Source organism: Mytilus californianus, unplaced genomic scaffold (assembly GCF_021869535.1).
Source record: "Mytilus californianus isolate M0D057914Y unplaced genomic scaffold, xbMytCali1.0.p SCAF_3, whole genome shotgun sequence".
Lineage (NCBI taxonomy): Eukaryota > Metazoa > Mollusca > Bivalvia > Mytilida > Mytilidae > Mytilus > Mytilus californianus.
In genome coordinates, this window is record NW_026262679.1 from 105,033,328 (window position 1) to 105,056,539 (window position 23,212).

General features: G+C 31.1%; 1 protein-coding gene across 1 annotated transcript; it reads right to left on the bottom strand.

The window, feature by feature from the left end:
- Window positions 1-3,509: 3,509 nt before the first annotated feature.
- Window positions 3,510-23,208, bottom strand: LOC127735666 (syntaxin-18-like). Its single transcript, XM_052245908.1, has 12 exons — window positions 23,185-23,208; window positions 22,779-22,932; window positions 20,672-20,739; window positions 19,743-19,858; window positions 16,649-16,726; window positions 13,428-13,494; window positions 11,295-11,386; window positions 9,273-9,361; window positions 8,061-8,119; window positions 6,402-6,471; window positions 4,370-4,450; window positions 3,510-3,764 (listed from the first exon to the last, which is right to left on the bottom strand). Exons 2-12 carry the CDS (start codon window positions 22,926-22,928, stop codon window positions 3,669-3,671), a joined length of 966 nt encoding a protein of 321 aa, XP_052101868.1. The 5' UTR covers window positions 22,929-22,932; window positions 23,185-23,208; the 3' UTR covers window positions 3,510-3,668.
- Window positions 23,209-23,212: the final 4 nt, after the last annotated feature.

The following is a 23,212-nucleotide window of genomic DNA, read 5'->3' on the forward strand; positions in this document are numbered from 1 at the left end:
CATCACTGGTTAAGAATTCATCGTCACAATTTTATTTTAGTATCATCTTTTATTGTAGAAAGAATAGTTGTAAGGATTTAAGAAAGAGGTTTAGAACACTTAGATGACTCTGCTTATATATCTTTCTAAATAAGGATTTTTTTTCTATAAAGATTTTTATGCAGTTTTTTTCCAGTATAAAGACGATTCCAAAGGAGAGACGGGCGGATTTGTAACTTTCTAAGTTTTTCTTTTTTTTAACAATTAACGTATGTGGTCACACCATACAGCAAGATGTTCTTAGGAAGTTATCGATAACTAGCTTATTTCAAATGTATTATTTGGAACTAGTACTAGTATTAATATTATATAAGAAATAAAAGAATAGTGGGTCCATGGGACACAGAAGCCCCCGTTTGTGAATATGCAAGAGTCAATGTACTTGTTCAAAATATTGACGTTTTGTTTTCTTTGGACCTTAAAGGGGATTGACCCTGTATGTCATTCAAATCTTCTTGAAATGACGAACAGGAATATATATGGTTTTTTAGGGGTGGAAATCTTGACCGTTTACAAGTTCTCAAAAGGGGGGTGTGATCCCCAGAGGACTCGCCTTTTATTTCATTTGATTTGTTTTATTGTCCCATATAAGAATATATATGGTTTCGAGGTGGGGATCTTGACCGTTTACAAGTTTTCAAAAAAGAAAGGGGGTTGGGGTGACCCCTCTGGACTTCCCCTATATTTCATTTGATTTGTTTTATTGTCCATACAAGAATATATATGGTTTAGGGGATCTCGACCGTTTACAAGTTCTCAAACAGGAGGGGGGTGGTTGTGACCCCAGGGGACTCACCTTTTATTTCATTTGATTTTTTCTATTGTCCCATACAATATATATGGTTTCAGGGTGGGGATCTTGATAGTTTACAAGTTTTTCAAAAAGAAGGGGGGTGGGGGTGAACCCGGGGACTCCCCCAGTATTTCATTTGATTTGTTTTATTATCCCATGCAAGAATATATATGGTTTAGGGGTGGGGATCTCGACCGTTTACAAGATAAAAGCACATTCTCAAATTGAAGGGGGGTGGGGGTAAGAATATATATTGTTTTGGGAGATTTATTTATCTACAAAATGTCTGAATAATTAACAGTAAATTTCAAACCTCATTTATACAGTCCTTCTAATAAATTTCAAACTTTATATATACAGTCCTACAGATCTTATCAGGACACAGAAAATTTTCAAATAAATCTGTCACTCCAATGATTATCATATGCTAAGATATTTCCCAGATCTAATTAATAATGAAAATCATACTTGCAAATCTGAAGGGTTATTCTTTTGAACTGAACTATGGTTTAACATAGTACTCTAACATTACATATATAATAATTATAATGTAATTAACTTCAAAATGGCTTATAATATAGCTTATAATCTCACCACTTAGGAAATAGAAAATTTTCAAATAAATCTGTCACTCCAATTTTAATTTTGAAATAAGACATTTATTATGCTTAGTCATAATATGATAACAAGAGACAAATATTTAAAAATACCACTTTTGGATATTAAAAATGGTGATAACTCAAAAAGGATAAATACTGAAATAGTGAAAATTAAACTAGACCTTCATTTAGTCACAAGAAACAACATATCTAAATTTGAAAAAAAAATCATCATAGCTTTTTCAAGTTATTGAAGAGACACTTTGGCAGACGCCCGTTCACCCGCCCGCCCGCCCGCCATACACCCCCAAATCAATAACCGATATTTCCTTCGTAAATCCAGTTAATTAAATATGATTTAACCATAGACTCTAAAATTAGATATGATGTAAAGAGATATGATGTTATATTTATTTTTAAAATATAATCAGATAATAATAATTTTCTAATAAACCTGTCACTCCAATTATAATTGGGTGATTGCATGGAAAATTACCAGATGTGTATTATCTTATCATTTAGTGTATAAATCAAATTCAAACTTTATATATATATAGTTGATAGTTCCCAATATTTTTTCTTTCATTTGTAACATACTTATATAGATCTGCAACTTATCTTATTTTAATTTTAACTTTTTAACTTATAAATAATAGATTATTATCTAATGACTTTTCAAATCTGGAACCCCAAACAGGATCTAGTAAAAATTAAAATTAACATACACAACATGCCCGCCAGCCGTACATCCCCAAATTAATAACCGATATTTCCTTCGTAAATCCATTAATAAAAGTAAAATGTTTTTCAGATGTTTTGAAAGGTGATTTTGCCAAAGACTAAAGACATTTGCTTTTGATTTTATACAACAAATACATTTTTTTATAACTTTCTGACCACAAATGTTACAATTACTGAACTAAAATCTTATCTTATTTAGATCATAATCAAATTAAAGATTTATCTTATGTATTTAAGGATGTACTTAGGTCAGGTTTAGGAATTTTTGTCAGATGTTCAGACTCCTTGGTTTTTTCCTACGATACAGTGTATAATATTTTGCCCCATAACACCCATTTTTCTTATCATATAAGCTTAAGACTTCATTAGCTCATAAAACGTCATTTACCAAAATTTAAGCAGATTCTAGATTTCTTTTCTTTAGACCCAAATAATACCAATGCAAATATAAGGTAAAAGTCCGAGTCAGCCTATTCCCGCCATTTTAAAAAAATTAACTTAAATAGGAGCTCCATAACCTATCAATATTTTTAGCTTATTTTGCTCCTTAACTAATACTCTTCTGACTTATAGTATCAATTTTAAATTCTTGATTCTTTTAATTTCACCTAAGTACATCCTTAAGAATGATTCTTCTGCAATTATCTGTAATTATGATTACTAATGAAAAAAGTAAAATGTAATTGGTACTACTAATATTTTGCTGTTACTATAATGTATAGAGATTGTTTTTAAATTCAAAAGTAATTTCAAGTAGTTGATAGATTGATTTATTGTTTGTGTTTTAACACTGCTTTCAGCACTATTGGCTTTATCATGGTGACCAGCTTTTATTGGTGGAAAAAGTCGGAGTATCAGAGAACACCACAACTTTTGGCAGAAAAACTGGCAATCCTAGTCAATTTAGTAGAACACACCTGCCACGTGCAGGGCTTGAACTTGCAACTTCAGTATTACCAGGCTAGTGTAAAGTAGATGAACTACTTAGATCACTTGTTCACCGAGGCCCTTCAGGTATTTGACTTTGTGCTGATTATTTGTACTTATTATTCTGAAAGGGACTAAATCAGAAAACGTAGCTTTAAGTGTTGAACACAAGGCAGAAAAGTAACATATATTGCTTGCTTCAACCACGAACACTATATTAAAATCCACTTTAAAATAGTTCAAACTTAGGGATTACCCCTAACTGGGCCTTATTGAATCATGGGTCATACAGTAAAATGAAGATCATTATCAAAAGATGAGGCCATTTAACTCACATATGCTACAAAAACAATATAGAGCATAACCTTCAAGGAAAAAATATTAACTGGAGAAGAAACATCACTCAAAGCTACATTATTGGCATTTATTAGTAAGGCACAAACAATAAGCGTAACATTTAATATATCTTTCATTCAACAAACAAATCACTTGTATATCAAGCATACTAAAATCCAATATTTATAATATTGCACAAAAAAACAATGTTAACAGAAATACTATATATATAGCTAGGTATTATACCAGTCTAAAAATAGTAATGACAAAGTGCATGTTATAAGGAAAAATAAAATCCACACTCTAAAGCCAGCACTGTTCTTTATTGCCTGAAAAATATATAAAATTAAATATAGGACAGTAAGAAATAAGAGATTATATCCTGTAATACATTTTGTTCCTCCAATGTTTTAACTTTCAGTCCAGTCTACCGGAAGGGTAAAACCTATACTGCAATCGGTCACATTAATTTTTTTCTTGTGCTATCAATGATTTGTTGATTTATTGAAATAAGTTTTGCTCAGGTAATATAAACATCTTCATGTTGAGTATACCTTAGCTTTATAGGAATTCCATAAATGAAATGAAATCAAATTAAATGTTTGAAACATAATTTAATAGCATTATTTTTTACAGAGAAATCAGATATGTACTACAAGATATGGTGCCTATATTAGTAGATTTACTGTTTTCAAGAATAATCTTTATATAACTGTCAATGTTATGAGCAATGATGGTACTTGTTGTGAAAACTGTTTCAACAAAATTCCTTCATGAGTAGACATTTTGTTCAAAATTAGATGGGTTTGGTTTTAATACAAAAATTAAAAACTCAATTGTATTCATTTACTTTGTTATACTTGAGTTTAGTTTTCAGTGTTTGAAGATTAAGCAAATTCAGAAATATAATGTTTAATATCATTTCTTATCTTACCTCTCTTATTTCTTCATTTCCTTTAGTAATATTCTCTGTTGTACCCACTGTGGTCTGTTCAATACTGTCTATGTCTGTTTCCTGTAAAAACACATATTCACATCAGTACTTTTCAAACAAATATATGGGTCCATAGGAATCCATGCCCTGGTAGCACTATCGCATTTCCATTTTCAGTGACCTGCAAAATCTGGGTTAATCCCTAATTTTGCATATATTTAAAACAGTTCACAATATGTTGTCATCTTTTTAAAGAAAAAAAGCTTCAAAGGCTTCAAAATTGGCAAAAAAAAGAGCTTTAAATTTACTGGTATTTAAGTCACATTATAGATGTACTGTAATCAGCTGTGTATAATCCATATTGGTACATAATCCACATTACCTTTTTAAAATGTCCAGTTGGCAATTGTTTGCAGTATTTTCATGGAAAAACCTCTTTTCAATCATAAAGTTGAAGTTGAAATTAATTGTAAATGATTCTAGAAGTGAGTTAAAATTAAATAACTTGAAAAGTTGTGTTTGTCTTGAACGGGAAATAGTAAAGGAACGCATAAATAGCAAACAAATATGGTGAAAGTGAGCTGATATTTCGTACTTAATAGATATTACAAAATAACTAAACTTTGAAAGTCAAACAAGTGCAATCTTTAGAAGTATGCTGTTAAATTCATTCATCAAATTAATGTTTGAAGGACCTTTAGCTATAACAAAACACATTCAGCGGTATGAGACACCAAATCTGAACGAATGACCGATATTGTTTTGTAGTTTATACATCATTATGCAAATGAAAAGAAAGGACTAATCTGTGATGATGCATTTAATTTCGACATTTATCAGTAAATACTTGATTTTTAAATTAAACTTGTATTTCAATATAGATAAGGTAAATTATTAGAGTATTTAAATCAGCACCCATGCCAGTCAATTTTAATTTAAGAGTAATAGACTGCTGATAATACACGACTGAATTTGGTAGGTGAAAAATGAAGATGGCCTTGATATAAATATTTAACAGTCATCTTTAAGACAAAGGTTTATTGATCATTTCAATGTTTAACATTTTATTTCATTCTTTTGAATATTCCATGTATATTTGTATACGAATCCATCATACAATTTTGAAGATCTAGATTTCTTTCCATAAGTATAAGAAATGATAAGTATAAGAAATGATCTCTATTTTCTGAATTACAGAATGACAGCGGACATGCCATGTATTTGTGATAAGTTACATGGCCTACAACCAAGAAAGATGTAATAAAAGAAGTGTCTGAGGATACGAATGCCCCCGCTCAAGCTTTGCACTTTTCATAAGTTAAAAAGGGGCATCACTCTAGAACGGTAAATGACTCACAACACAAATTCAACCTCTGTCTGAATTTCATAAAATTTGGGTTTTAGGTTAGAGTGCAGAAATGAAAAATTTGCAATATTCCAAGTTATAAAGGGGCATAACTCTAGAACAGTAAGTGACTCACTACCCAAATTCGAACTCTGTCTGTGAATTTTGGTTATTAGCATTGTGTATCAGTTTAATAAAATTTGCATGAGGCAAACTTAAGTTAAGAGTGCGGAAACAAAAATTGGACAGATGGACGAAAAAACGGACAGACAGAAGGAAGGGAGGATGGAAGGATGGACGACAGAAAGACTGACGGTCAAGGGGTTACACTTAATGACCCTGTTGCCTACGGCAGAGACATAAATAGACAAGACAGAATATCTAAGATGGATTATAATTTGTGTAAGGACTATAGTGTTACTTTCAGATGATATTTATATATATAAATGTATAATAACCGAAAAATATATCATGTTAAAGTCAGAGAAACTGTCTTATTTACATTTACCACAAGCCATTTATTTTTTCAAACAAATTTCAGAAACTGAAGGTTGACTTCAAAAAACCGTTTTTGTTGTCTTTTTTTTAATGAGTGATTTTATTGAGTTGCTCTCAATGACATTTATTGAACATCTCCTGTTTGTTCATTTTCAAAGAAACTTCTAACAACTAAGACAAAAAATCTACCTGTTCTAATACTTTTTCAGCAAAAATTTCCTGTAACTTAGCTATTTCTAAAACTTTCCCTTCTATCTGGCTGAAAAAAATAGGCATATAAATAATTAAAAATGTAAGAAATGTAGTAAGTGTAGTGGCTGCTAGTTACTGAATTAATCTAGTCAACACGTCTTGGAGTAATGAATTCATTACAGAGCATGTTAGATTGTGTTATTTTTATTAATACTTGGCAGTGGTGTTATGTGGACAGTATTCTAAGCTCAAGCCTGTAGTCTATTTTTTTTTACCTACTTTGGCCAACAACAACAAATGTTTTGTTTGTCATTGACCTTTTTTCTTTGGTAGTTTATTGTCGTAAACAATAAGTTTGAACAATATTCTTCTTCAAACCACTGCCTTCAACATATGGTTACTTTTAAATTGTATGTTTTTATAGGCGAACACTAACAGTCTCACAGATACTGGTAACCAAAATAAAAATCATTTAAAATCTAAAGACCTATTACATGTTAACCAGTCAAGATGAGGTAACTTGTATCAACATCATCATCACAAAGAAAAGAAAACTACTTTATTGTGCCTGTCCCATATCAAGAGCCTAGTCATCATGGTCAGTACTTGTTGTATGTCATATCTTTGTTATTTGGAGAATTAGGTTTTAATAGCAGATCTTTCATTGTTTCAGTTGCTTATTGTTGAAATCTGTATGTTGCCATATAGATGTCTTTTGGTGTTTTTTTTATTAATTTGCTGTCTCATTGATGCATACACCACATCTCCTTTTATTCATATTCAGAAATAATGAAAAACAAACTTTTCTATATTAGATAATTCTTTGCATATAAAAGTGAAAATATTATAAATTTTTTTCAAAAACTGAAATAAAATTTATATGAATATTAACCAGGCTCTGTCCTTAGGCCAATTGGACCTTTAATAAACAATTAAACTTTAAACCAAATTGCGATAAGTTTTTCTCAAGGTGTACACTTGAGAAAGGAGAGATATCTCTTTAAATCAGCAATGGGTTTATAATATTGTAAATCTTGATACTTATTTTCACAATAACATATCATTCTAGCTAAATTTGCTTATCAATGATAAATTTTCTCTTCAAATTAACAATGTTGCTTTCTACAACCTTTTCAAAAGGGGTATATTTCGCATATTTATGTGATTGCGAAATAAGCAAAAGTAACTCATGCATAAATATTTTTTAAATTGCAGAAGTCACCTTTATCAATACTTTTTAAGCATTCCTATGGTACAGAGCTAAAATAATTTTTTTTCACCCACTTCATTTGAACTCTGGTGGAAAGTTGTCTCATTGGCAATAATACCACTTCTCCTTATTTCTATTTTGTATGATACCGAGGAAAAATACTCTTTCGTATGGTAAAGAGGAAATCTCATCTGTGTTACTTAACAGCAAAGAAGATTTTTATGAGTATTGTTGACACAGACATATCAGGCATTTTTAAAAACTACCTCCCATATAAAGCTAGTTCTACCTTTTAAAGGAATAGCATCATAAACATAAGATACACACATTTTGGACAATAGTTGTTAACATATGAAATAGCTAGAATTCGTAGAATAAAACAACATTTTACTTGTGTATGTGCAAGACTGTTGTTAGATCTTATGGCTTCAATTTCTTATTCTCACCTTACTTCGCTAACCAAACTGTTCAGTTCATTGAATAACTCTGCATTTTCTTGCTCAAACTAAAAAAACAGAAATATTAGAACTTCATGCATACTCGATTTTATACTTGTTTTTTGCTGTCTATTCATATGCATTTTTTCTATAACAGGTATTTCTTAAAAAAAAATTTAAAATGTGACTCAAAGATATTTTTTGCATAGAGCTGTTGCTAATTTCTAATGTCACCAAAAACCTTATGAAAAGCATCCATTTTTATTCAAATTAAAGAATGAAACGTTCATGATGTGGCAGTGACAACAAGAATGCATGTGTTGTCGTGCTAAGCTTACTTCACCAGTAATTCAAAGTATCGGAAAATAGGATACAGGTGTCTGACCCTTCAGAAAAGCACAAACACATTGCAACTCATCAATGTTGAGATGCTGACCAAATGTGAAGTCATTCTGTTCAGTAGTATTGGAGAAATGTGTTACCATCAAAATTTTAAGTTCATTCAAAATATTGAAAATTCATCATATCGGAAAACATGAAGTAGGTATCTGAGAAATCCTAAAAGTGCATATACCTTATAACTCATTTTGTTAAAAAATCAGACAAGTGTGAAGCAAATATTTGTGAACTGAAAGAGATTTCAATATTGCCCTGATAATAATTTTCCAATAAATCCAGCATGTCAAAAGAGTTATTTTGCAGAATATTAGGTTCAATTATAAATTTTCACCAACTTAATAGGCCTTTAAGAATGTAATACTGACCTATATTTGCACCCTCCTAAGTGATATCAAAAAGTGAACTTACTCCTATCATTATGTTCATTTATCAACAATCTAAACATTATTTGAAAGGATTGACCAATTTTTCTTTTTGGGGAATTTCCAGGGCAAAAAATTGTTTTCAAACTTCATCATTTGTCTGCTCTGTACTCAATTAATAAAACAAAATGAATAAAAGTATGTGTCCATAGGATACCATGATGGCCTCACAAAATAACATTTCCATGTTCAGTAAACCCCAAAATATGGGTAAACCCTAATTGGCATACATCTTATAAAGTTCACAATATATGAATATACATACTAAGTTTCAGGTTGATGTGACTACAACTTCATAATACACTACCTCAAACTAAAACTTTAACCTGATAAAGGGCACATACAGACCAAAAACATAATGCCTCCTTTAAGCAGGGTATAAAAACAAAAAAAATCCTACCATTTGAGCTTCTTCAGGTGAAAAACTGTCATCTTTGACTGGTGAAGTGTGATCTATATCAATGTTTGATGGTCGGGCAGGAACAGCATCTGTAAAATTTAAAAAGCAACTTTTTGCATCATTTTTTAAATACCTTTCAGTATGAAATTATTTTCTTATAGTGTTATGGATGTGATGGTATAATTTCTAGAAACAAAATGGTATTTCATAATTTCCTGTTTACCAAGATGATATAAGAAATTTCTATGGAGAACACTGGATAATTTATGACAAACTTGAAAAACACAAAAAAATTACAAAATAAATGTAACTTTAAATAAAGCAAAACAGTTATGTTTGAGTCGCACATATATTTACAAACACACAAGTATGGTGTATATATAGGCAATAGTATCTTTCGTCATGAGGCAAACAAAGGTACATACAAACCACATGTTTGCTACTGAAACTGACTTTTATTGGATTTTATTTTTAAAATAAAGGATATACAGGGGTACTCATTTTATGTATGCATAAAGGCTCCTACATTGCTAATGAGAATGGTTGTTATAATATCTTAAATTTCAGAGTTGATCTTAGAAGTTGACAATAAGTATTATGATGCAATGTGATGTGTAATGCCTATTTAGATTGGATAACATCCTGCCGTGGGCAGTATGAGCCAATTCACTAACTGATGTTGCAACCCTTCAAACACAGTACTGTTATTTCTTAATTTATAATTTTGTGGTACACAACACATGTATGGCAATTCTGTACTTCTGACAGTTTATATTTTGTTGAATTGTGTCTCATTTTATTCTGTTTAAACTTAATGTTGTCCCTTCAAATAAACAAAGATGCTAAAGAAGAATCTATAAACTTAGTTTAACAAGAATATTTGTCAAACAAGAATGTCCTGCTTGCATTATCCCATCTCCATGTTAAGTGAACTGCAAAATCTGAGTCAAAACCCTAATTTGGCATAGGTATTAAAAAGTTCCTCCTATATTTTTAAGTTGATGTGACCAGGCAATTTTATGGTAAACTATCCTGATAAAAAACATTTACTTGATACGGGACAGAGAAACAAACATAAGCACTGATCATAAAACATAATGCCCTCTACAATCTTAAGCAGGGCATAAAAACATTATTTATCTTAGTAAACTAGATTCATTATTACTGATCTGATGATTCAAGACTTTCCAACTAATTTTTACAGTTTGTTATTATGTTGTGCTATTACACCACTGTCAAATGTTTGGTGGAGAGCTGAGCAAACATGTTTAATCCCGCCATATTCTTTATGAACCAGTCCAAAACTAGGAGCCTGTAGTCCAGTGATTGCTGTTTGATGCCTTTAGTCAAACTTGTTTTTTTTTTCCTTTAATGTTATTGGCTTAATTAGTTATCAAAGGTACCAGGATTATAATTTAATATGCCAGACGCACATTTCGTTTAAATCAGGCTGTTAATTTTCCTACATTTCCATATCTGGAGTCTAATTTAGTTAACTATACTCTATAGGTTTTGATCATTGTTAAAGCTCATGCTAGGGGTCTTATTAAACTTGCCGTGAGGTGAGAGTATTTTTGCCTTGTGTTGAAGGCCTCACTGTGACTTTGAGATGAAGATCAACAATAAAAGCTCTGTTCCTTTGCTTTTTGTGTGTTTTTTGCTGAGCATGCACTGATGTTGTGTCATGGATGGATATCCTTTGTTTTCCTATCATACATTAAACTGGAGTTGTTTTCATCCTTGTTCTTGGTATTTTATTGGATATTTGTTTCATTTGCAATCATAACACATCTTCTTATTTTCATATTAAAACTGTTGTAAATCATAAAATAACTTTACATCACAAATTTTTTAAATACAGACAATTAATTTTATAGGAAGCTACATAATGCCATCATGGTATACATTTATAACCTTGCATATAACCTCTTTTTAGAAAGCTCTTTGATTAAATCATAAAATTATAAATTTGTTGAATTTGCCTGCTTTATTCAATTTTTGGATTAAAGACACATGTTTTACCTATAGAAGAATTAGATTTGTCACCCTCTTCTAAATCAGCTTTTGTATTAATTTTTCTTTGTTTTGCTTTTCTTTCTGGTGCCAATTTAGATCTGCAAAAATAAATTTTCATACAATAACATATAATTTGTTATGATGTGAAAATTACAAGATGGATAAGCTATAAAATTAATGCATTACTCTCTTTGACAATAATAACATCCATTTTTCAAACCTTTCAATCATTGTTTCAGATAACCCACTATTGATGTTATTGTTTTCAGACCATGTTATAATTTGTGACAATAACACCCATTGCTTACCATACATTGTTATCAAAAGGCCTAGCATCCATAAATTTTAGCAAAGGATACAGAACCTGCAGAAGATATAATCAATTACTATAAATTCTGAAATTTTTGCAACATTTTTATCATTGTAAAAGTAGCTACAAGATGGGCGTTTAAATTTTTTTTTTAAATGTGACAGCAGTATTATTATGCAGCATTTCCTAATATCACAATAATTAATCTTGAATTTGTGCCCATGTCCAATAATTGCAAAAATAAATGCACACAATAATTTCTGAATTAACAGCAACGAATGCAATTTATCAGTGAAAACAAGAGTATGTCAGATTGACAGCAAACAGGATTTTCCTGCATGAAAATGATATTTGCAATTCTGGACCCCAAACAGGATCAAATAAAAAATAAATGAATTTTTGTAGGGTCCAGAAATGGAAATGCCAAATCAATCTAGTATCACTTTTTACTACTTAAGGTCAACAACTCAACAATGACAAAAGCTAAAATTGGAAAATCAAACTCGACCTTCATTTAGTTACAGGAACAGCATATCTAAATTTGAAAAGATTTCGTCAAAGTGTTTTAAAGTTATTACACAGGGAACGATCTAAGTATCACTTTTCCCTACTTAAAGGTCTACAACTCAACAACGATAAAAGCTAAAATTGTGAAAATCAAACTTGACCTTCATTTTGTTACAGGAAACAACAAATACAAATTTGAAAAGATTTCATCAAAGAGTTTTCAAGTCATTGCACGGACAACGCTCTAAGTATCACTTTTCGCTACATAAAGGTCTACAACTCAACAACGATAAAAGCTAAAATCATGAAAATCAAACTTGACCATCATTTAGTCACAGGAAACAACATATATAAATTTGAAATGATTTCGTCAAAGTGTTTTCAAGTTATTGTACGGACACTGTTTGGCAGCCGCCCAACCGTCCTGCCGCTGTTCAACACCAAATCCAGTTAAAAATGATTTCAGTATAATACAAACTTTAATTAGCTTCTGACATACCAGAAGTCCTGGATAGTATTTTTTTAATATATATTGTAGTCTTTGTTCTATGATTACTTATCAATGTATTAATGTTACACCATTGTCTGAGGTTAAGGAGGGTTGAGTACTCACATACTTGTTTAAACGTGTCATATTCTGTATGTGCCTCTCCTAAGACAGATTCCTGTAATCTAGTGGTTGTCGTTAGTAATAAATTACTAGGTGACATATTTATATTTCGTTAATTGGTTTTTACTTTGTTTATTGTTTTAATATAAGTCTTCTCCTTTGAATTATTTCACATTTTGTCATCCCAGGGCATGTTATTTTTTAATACGGTGTGGGTTAACCTCAATGCTGAATATAATATTGTAACCTCTATGGTGGATAGAAATCTCACTGGAAATCAAACCACAACTCATTAGTTGACCACCTGTAAGACTGATTGATGGTCTATTACATATCACCTGTCTGTGGGCTGTATGTTTATAATACACACCATTGATCAGAAGTAAAAAATTAAAATTTTATCATCAGAATTTTCCATTTTATTTTATTTTCATGTTGGAGTACAATGTAGCTGTATGAATATTTTATTTTCATGTTGGAGTACAATGTAGCTGTATGAATATTTTATTTTCATGTTGAAATAAAATGTAGCTGTATGAATATTTTTATAACAAATTAAAACTATGAAAGTTACCATTATGGTAATGAAAAGCAAATTTTTTTTTTTTAAGATAATTTCTAGGTCCCATAGGTCATCATCAACTGATTTTTTTTTCACTCTTATGAATAGACAGGTATGACTAAATAAAATAAGCATTAAAAAATTACTTACATTCGTTTTTTATCAACAACTCTTTTTACTCTCACAGCCTTTTGCTCACTGTATACCTTGCATACAACTGAAACAGTTCATTCACAATCATGTCATACATTGTAAAGGAACCTATATGAAATGAATTATTTTTTTCATCCATATTAATAATACAAGCCCTCCCTTGGTGCTTTTCAAAGTTTCATTAAATGACCGTTTCTTTTTAGTAACCAGAAACCAGTATTAAGCAAAGAAAATATTCTTACACTCGGGTGCTTGTTAGCATAATTAATTTAAATGTCTTGTTCTTTACTAGTTTAGCAATAAAGCTGATGTTTACAAAACAGATGTTGTAATGTTTACTGTGATGTCCTACTATATTTATCTTACTTTGTTTATAAAGATATTAAAAAAATTAATAAAATATGCAATTATACAGTGACCTATAGTGCTTACATCCACATCATTGGATAGTTGTCTCACTGGCAATCATACCACATCTCCTTATTATTTTAAGGCAAGGCACTTTCTATATGCTGATAGAAGTAGCGGAATAAAAACAGGTTTTTTTATTCAATAAAAACTTGTAATCAATTGCTTCAACAGATTATGATTCTCAAATGTTCAAACCATATCTCTTTTTTTGAATCTGCGACATTTGACCTGAGATTTTTAACACTTAAACTATTCGCACTTTCATTGTTGCATCAGACATTTTCTCTTATGACATCAAAATGTTATGGGAATGTCTGTAATGGCCAGTAATGGCAGACAAATAGCTATAAGGAGTAAAGAACAACATAAACACTATTTTTTTATTAGCCGAAAAATGCTTACCTTTGAGATAATCTTCTATAATTCTAATGACGTGATCTCTGTGTTCCTTCACTTGAGGGTGCACAATCTGATGATAAATGCTTACCTTTAAGATAATCTTCTATAATTCTAATGACGTTTTCTCTGTGTTCCTTCACTTGAGGGTGCACAATCTGATGATAAATGCTTACCTTTGAGATAATCTTCTATAATTCTAATGACATGATCTCTGTGTTCCTTCACTTGAGGGTGCACAATCTGATGATAAATGCTTACCTTTAAGATAATCTTCTATAATTCTAATGACGTGATCTCTGTGTTCCTTCACTTGAAGATGCACAATCTGATGATAAATGCTTACCTTTGAGATAATCTTCTATAATTCTAATGACATGATCTCTGTGTTCCTTCACTTGAGGATGCACAATCTGATGATAAATGCTTACCTTTGAGATAATCTTCTATAATTCTAATGACGTGATCTCTGTGTTCCTTCACTTGAAGATGCACAATCTGATGATAAATGCTTACCTTTGAGATAATCTTCTATAATTATAATGACGTGATCTCTGTGTTCCTTTGACGTGATCTCTGTGTTCCTTCACTTTAGGATGCACAATCTGAAGATAAATGCTTACCTTTGAGATAATCTTCTATAATTCTAATGACGTGATCTCTGTGTTCCTTCATTTGAGGGTGCACAATCTGATGATAAATGCTTACCTTTGAGATAATCTTCTATAATTCTAATGACGTGATCTCTGTGTTCCTTTGACGTGATCTCTGTGTTCCTTCACTTGAGGATGCACAATCTGATGATAAATGCTTACCTTTGAGATAATCTTCTATAATTATAATGACGTGATCTCTGTGTTCCTTCATTTGAGGGTGCACAATCTGATGATAAATGCTTACCTTTGAGATAATCTTCTATAATTCTAATGACGTGATCTCTGTGTTCCTTCACTTGAGGGTGCACAATCTGATGATAAATGCTTACCTTTGAGATAATCTTCTATAATTCTAATGACGTGATCTCTGTGTTCCTTCACTTGAGGGTGCACAATCTGATGATAAATGCTTACCTTTGAGATAATCTTCTATAATTCTAATGACGTGATCTCTGTGTTCCTTTGACGTGATCTCTGTGTTCCTTCACTTGAGGATGCACAATCTGATGATAAATGCTTACCTTTGAGATAATCTTCTATAATTATAATGACGTGATCTCTGTGTTCCTTCATTTGAGGGTGCACAATCTGATGATAAATGCTTACCTTTGAGATAATCTTCTATAATTCTAATGACGTGATCTCTGTGTTCCTTCATTTGAGGGTGCACAATCTGATGATAAATGCTTACCTTTGAGATAATCTTCTATAATTCTAATGACGTGATCTCTGTGTTCCTTTGACGTGATCTCTGTGTTCCTTCACTTGAGGATGCACAATCTGATGATAAATGCTTACCTTTAAGATAATCTTCTATAATTCTAATGACGTGATCTCTGTGTTCCTTCACTTGAAGATGCACAATCTGATGATAAATGCTTACCTTTGAGATAATCTTCTATAATTCTAATGACGTGATCTCTGTGTTCCTTCACTTGAAGATGCACAATCTGATGATAAATGCTTACCTTTGAGATAATCTTCTATAATTCTAATGACGTGATCTCTGTGTTCCTTCACTTGAGGATGCACAATTTGATGATAAATGCTTACCTTTGAGATAATCTTCTATAATTCTAATGACGTGATCTCTGTGTTCCTTCACTTGAGGGTGCACAATCTGATGATAAATGCTTACCTTTGAGATAATCTTCTATAATTCTAATGACGTGATCTCTGTGTTCCTTCACTTGAGGGTGCACAATCTGATGATAAATGCTTACCTTTAAGATAATCTTTTATAATACTAATGACGTGATCTCTGTGTTCCTTCACTTGAAGATGCACAATCTGATGATAAATGCTTACCTTTGAGATAATCTTCTATAATTCTAATGACGTGATCTCTGTGTTCCTTCACTTGAGGATGCACAATCTGAAGATAAATGCTTACCTTTGAGATAATCTTCTATAATTCTAATGACGTGATCTCTGTGTTCCTTCATTTGAGGGTGCACAATCTGATGATAAATGCTTACCTTTGAGATAATCTTCTATAATTCTAATGACGTGATCTCTGTGTTCCTTTGACGTGATCTCTGTGTTCCTTCACTTGAGGATGCACAATCTGATGATAAATGCTTACCTTTGAGATAATCTTCTATAATTATAATGACGTGATCTCTGTGTTCCTTCACTTGAGGGTGCATAATCTGATGATAAATGCTTACCTTTGAGATAATCTTCTATAATTCTAATGACGTGATCTCTGTGTTCCTTCACTTGAGGGTGCACAATCTGATGATAAATGCTTACCTTTGAGATAATCTTCTATAATTCTAATGACGTGATCTCTGTGTTCCTTCACTTGAGGATGAACAATCTGATGATGGGCTGTATGTACATGTAAATAAAGAACAACTGTTTATTAATTGTACAATAGCTCACAAGTCAGGTAACACATAACTCTGGCTGTTTAGATTTCCTCTGTATTTCTTTCTATTCAAATTAAGACTACAGTCTTCCTCATCGCTGTCTTTTAATAAAGGACTAAATTCCATTTTGTAGAAATCATGAATTTTCAAACTTTGCTGAATGACTAACAATAAAATGTAAAGTACATGAAGTATGCTAAGCGAAAGACAGAGTTTTACACACTGATAAATCCTTGTAAGAACTTCTTATTCCTTATAATTTCATTTAAAACCATAAAAACTTTGTCAAAATCTGTGATTCAGAGACATGGTCATTTTGATTCTATCAGTATTTCTTAAAGTAAAATATACAACAACAAAACAAAGCAGCCATACCTTTTAATACACAAAAATCTTACATTGTTTGGACTTAAGCTTTAGCTATAGAGTTGATAATGGATACTAATGTTTCACTTTTATATTTTCATCAATGGTGCTGGTGTTGTTAACAAAGTGAAATTGTAATGCTAATTGGGATATTATCTAACATCTTTTTTTAATTTTTTTCAACGATTATATCAATTTATTAATTATTCCTTAAATTAAATTTTTAATACCATGAATACCTAACAATTAACTTACAAGCTAACATCCAGTTGAAATTAAACAAAAGAAATGGAAAGGTATAAATGGTTGAGTTGGTATATTTGAATTGTTTACATCTGTTTCTATATGGGCTTTTTAAAATTTAAATATAGGTGCATAATTTAGGATTTTATGCATCTTATATATGTGTGTATAGTTTTAAAATTATAACATGGAGCTTTGAGATATTTGAAAACTTTTCAAGTAAAGAAAAATTTTCACAAAACAGTCGATCATGGTAGGTGCAAATACATGTGAGTCTTTTTTGTGCATAATCATACATCCTCCGAAAAAAATTCCACAGAAAAATAAAAGATTGATCTTTTTAAAGCATTAATTTGCATTTCTGCCCCCAGCAACAGTTTTTTGGGAAAAAATCCTAAAATGGGCAATAATCTCATCTAAAAGAGAAAGTCAGGTACACCTTTTTATGTTCAGGAGGTTTGAGTTGATTGTTTTGCCTTGAAAACATATAAAGCAAACATATTTGATACACCATCTTGCTTCAGATTCCATTATTTTAATATATTTAGGCTATGTATTCATATAATAACACTAAAAATTCACAGTACCAAGAAATAACGTAAATAACGGGTCAAGTGAAATACCTTTCTAATGAGTCATAACATATGTGTATTTGAATAACAAAAATTAAGGCTTATTGCTACTGCAACTGTTTAAATTTGAATTTCTTACTAGTATTATATTTTATTTTTGTTCACTCATTTTTTAATTAAAAATTAGTAATATTAATTATTTTATTCATGAAATGTATTGAAAAAAAGAAAAGTCGGACACACCGTGCACTAACACCCCCTTAAATTTTTACTGACTTTACAAGTGGATCTTAAAAATTCATAACTTATCTAGGGTAAATCATCTTCAACCACTGAAAATTTTTAGTCTGGCCTTCCATGAAATATTTAATGTCTTTTGAATTTTTTTAAATTAACCATGACAACCGATCAGACAATTTTTAAGTTGACAAAAGCATAAAGTAATTTACATGTTGTTTGTACATGATACTTAATAGCTAGTAGATACATTTGTCTTTTAAATTACAACTGTCATGTAAGAATGGTAACGATTCCATGTGGATAAAGGACAGGGTTCACTTAAGGCCATATCTGGCCTTAAAATTCAACTTTTTCCAAAAATATCAAAATGGCCATAATTTGGTTCTTAAATGGATCTAAATCAAAAGCCTTACTACATTTACTACTAGGTTAAACAAATCTCTTCATTAGAGTACATTTTAAGCTTGAAAGTCAGCACATTTTGGATATGTCAAAAAAAACGATGATTTTGTGCATTTTTTTTTAATACCTAAAAGCTTAAGGTAACCCTTGGCCGCAACCTAGGAACCAAAATGTTATGTAGCCAAAAGTTGCCAATGATGATATTGAATCCCTAGACACACAAACTTTCAGGATCAGGATGGCGGCCAAGGTAAATTATGTTAAAAAGTGTTAAGAATTATTGAAAATATGACCAAAACTAACGTTACAACACAAATAATGCATATTTGAGAGGCCATTTCTTCTGTCATTTTTAATGTGATATGCCAAAAAGAAGTTAGTTTGTACTAATAGTTATATCACAATTATTTCTATGTGAAATTTGTAGAATTTTGGCCAGATTAAAAAAAACATAAAATTTTTAGAGCCAACTTTAACCCTTTGTGAACTTAGTCCTTTATTGGTTTTCAAGAGCTAAACTGACAGCGTGTCATCCCTACAATGCTTTCCATTTGAAAAAAATAGTTGGCTAATGAGGAGATAACTTTGACGAAGTAGAATCCTGTATATAGAATGACTGTTAGAATGATATTTTTTCTTCACAATTTTCATCCTCAAATAGATATTTCTACATACACTTTTCATTATTTAATTTCTTGTCTTATCCTACATACTAAAAAAGATAATCTATAAAACTAGGAAGCACATCTTATTTTTCCTAATGACAACTTCCCTATATTGCATGTTTTACAGATTTTACAGAAAAGGCATATGTAACACTGACTCCTAACTCATGGCTCTGAACTGATACAGTGTTTCAGCTAGGCACTGGTCAAAGGACATTTGTCCATCTTCATTGAAAATTTAAGTAATTTTCTTAAAGAATGTCCTTCAGGTTTTTTTTTTTTTTATAAAAATGGAAATTGACTTAGAGTTCCTGTAGTCTCTAGCTGAATCACTGATGATATTTACATGTCAGTCTGTCTGGTCTCTTAAAATTTGCTAAAATGTATGTTTCAGTTGAAATAGTTAATATAGTAGTATATATCTTTATAACATTGTACATTGCAATTACAAATGGTATCATTTATGACAATAATTCCATTCTATTACCATCCTTTTTAAACATAACAATGGTCTGTTGACATTTCTTGATGACAGTCTGAGCTTCTGTGTCAATCTGATCTCTTTCTGTGTCAGTTAGTGATGATACATCTGAGGACAAGAAACTGAAAAATAAACAATAACTTGTTACATATATATTTAAAAAAAAAAAAACAGTTTTGTTACATTCATCATATTTAAGAGAATGTGAATAAAAGGATATATATTTGGGGTATACATCAATGACTATGTCTATTACACAAGTAAAGTTGACTTTCCTTAACTCAAAATTTCTGTTATTGCAAAGAAAATGTCTATCTCACTTGCCAGATTTTCATCATATTTTTACCTGTGACAAGTCTGCAAATACTTTGTACACAAACAGTGTGACCCAATAGTTGCACACACGCCTGTACATTTTTTGTACATAATAAAGTTGGCTCATTAGTATAGTATTATATGTCTGATTAAACCATGGCCAAAATTTTCTTTAATTATGACCTAGTTAGTGCATGATGTCGGGTTTCAAACTATAGTATCTGTGAAGGGGACGGACATATGTACATATCACATGACCCAGTTAGTTCACGTAGAATGTTAAAGTTTATTTGCAATTAATTGCAATCTATTCTATTTAATAAATAAAATGTATGACTGTACCTTCAAACTGGATATCTATAATCCACGATTAATGAATAACAGAAGTAATCTTGCAAATTTAATCCATAAGCACATGTTAAATCTATTTATATCTACTTCCTGTCATTTAGGCGGGAAATATAGGGAGACTTTGTTGTTGACATTGAATATGGTTACTTATAGACCATTATTGTATGAATCATTTTACCAAGCTGTCCACACGCGTGTAACCCTGGTGCTATCCAGAAATCCTGGGGAGAACACTGTGGAGTTAAATAAAATTTGTCTTATCTAATTACCTTCCTGCATTTACATAATCCTTTCTGTGCTTCAGTAAAAAATCCTTCAGCTGTGTAATGGTTGATACCTATTAAAGTAGAAAATTAAAACTGTTTAAAACTGTTCAATGTGGTCTTTAATCGAAACATTTCAGGTATTATCAGAATTATTTTACACAAAATTCTAAAATACCTTTAAAAGTTCAAATTAATAAAGATTATACATCATGTACATGTTATATGAACAATGAAAGTAAAAAAATGACATCAACATATTGAAAATTTAACAAGTCACAGAACGAGGAGAACTGTTATTGTGGTTGATATTTCTTTATTGTTTCAGAAAGTATAATTTTAAAATCTAAATGATTTCTAGATATAGTATTGCAGTTATTATCTAAACACTTTTTGTGATCTTTTAGAAATATGATTTTAATCACAAACTTTAACATTTTCAATGAAATCATGAGAAGACACATGATATCACAAGATTTTATTAATTTGTGTTATTTGCCAACCTCTTTTATCATGTGTAATATGTGACATATATGTGTCTGTATCAACATAGCCATTTTTGTCAAATAATTATAATGAACCTTAATCATAGACACAAGTCAGAATTCTAACTAAGATGATTGATCATGAAAATCTGTCTGGCCTCATCAATTTTCTGAACTGGTAAACTTGAGTCAAAAGAAGCTGCAGAACCATATATAGCTCTTGTTGCACCTGGGATAATTTTGTGTATTTGTGGACCATAAACTTCCACAGTCCTCAAAACACCTTAATGGTTATTTAGTGAAAAACCTTAACTCAACTGTGACTTTCTGTCCTTCATTCAAGAGATGAATGATCATTCCCTTACCAGCAGTCTCATTAATTCTCGACGAGTTAAGTATTTTAGCCACAAGAAGCAACAAGAAGACAAATTTAGCATCAAGAAAGTTCTTATACTATTAAACAAAATAGCTTTAGAAAAAAAGTTGATAAATTACATACAATTATTAGTTGTAACACCATTGTTTATTAGGGAGCAACCATTTAACTTCAAGGGGAGGGGTGGGGGGGGGGGGGTATATATGGTTTTTTCTCTGAGTCAGAAATTTTTTATCTCGCAAAGCGCGAACATTTTAGTTTTAGTTTTTCAATTCTATCAATCAAATTATTTTTTTCAAAATTTACACTACAAGGTTTGGGGAATATCTGGATTCAGAATATTTTTTTTTGTCATCTGCATGACCACAATATTTTTTTCCATCAAATTGGGGATCAGAATATTTTTTTAGGAAAAAACCATAAACCCCCCCCCCCTTTGAAGTTAAATGGTCGTTCCCTTAAAAACATGATAAATAAATTGAAACAAAGTGAATCTGTGAGCTACTGCTCACTAATGATACCCCCGCCCTGCTAAAAGTATAAGACAAACAGGAAGTTGTTGAGTGATGAATCTGAAATCACATTACACCGTATAGCTGACTCATATAAACCCTGAAACCAAATTTCAGAAATCCTTGTAATGTAGTTCCCGAGAAAGATGCGACGAAAAATATTCATGGGACGGACAGACGGACTGACGGATGCACTGACAGATGGACTGACGGATGGACGGAATGATGGATGGACGGACAGACAGACAGAGGTAAAACAGTATACCCCACTTTTTTAAAGCGGGGGGTATAATAAACCACATCCTTATGGGGTCTGGAAACACACTTATATGATGAAAATTACAAACCGTGGCAGAGAGTTCTACAAACGTAGCACCATATTATACTAATTGTTACAAAACCAGAGCATTATGTGAAGTAGCTGCAGAACTGTAGCTCTTAGGTCCTTCATATAAGAGCTACGGTTCCACAGCTACATGTGAAGCATATCGAAGTTTTCCATCTGAATATATAATAGTGTAATAAAATTTTGAAAATCATTTAAAATACAATGAAATACATCTAGATAAAAAAAAAACTTTTATAGCCCATGACTTCATCACAAGTCTCTATCATGTCTATATCTATTTATTTGAAATAATTAATAGATTTCTTGACGCTAAATTTCTATTTTTATTTTTTTTTTTTCATTTTTCGACACTTTATTAGTCTTCTTGTCACATAAATGTGAAACCCCTTACCAGTCCTTTTGCTGTGTTTTCAAAATCACTCCTCTGTTTTGTAACAGGGAAAATATTAGTCATTTCTTTCTTTCCATTTTCCTTGGAAATCTTATTTCTACTTTTTATAGTTTTGACTGTCGCTTTAAATAAATTAGTAACATCTGACATTGTGCTGAAATGAGAAAAATGTTTAAATGTGTGTGGCAGGTTACATATGCTTCCAGCTTGGCACTTTTCGGTTCATAGATTTGTCCGTTAACAACGACGAACTCATTTGTATTTTCATTTTAGTAAAATCTGATTATTACTGGGTCATATGACGGGAATTCTGTCGTCCCTTAGAGCAACAGAAATCTCGTTAAATAACTGTTGAAATAAGACGACACTTATTGCAAAGCTAAAAATTAAAAAAAATTAGATCGACAATGTTTGGCAACATTTTGGTCTTCAGA

Coding starts and splice junctions, on each gene's coding strand:
- LOC127735666 (XM_052245908.1), bottom strand. CDS start 22,928: ATGTCAGATGTTACTAATTTATTTAAAGCGACAGTCAAAACTATAAAA. Junction 20,740..22,778: donor AAAACACAGCAAAAGGACTG/GTAAGGGGTTTC, acceptor CTACTTTAATAG/GTATCAACCATTACACAGCT. Junction 13,495..16,648: donor TATAGAAGATTATCTCAAAG/GTAAGCATTTAT, acceptor GAACTGTTTCAG/TTGTATGCAAGGTATACAGT.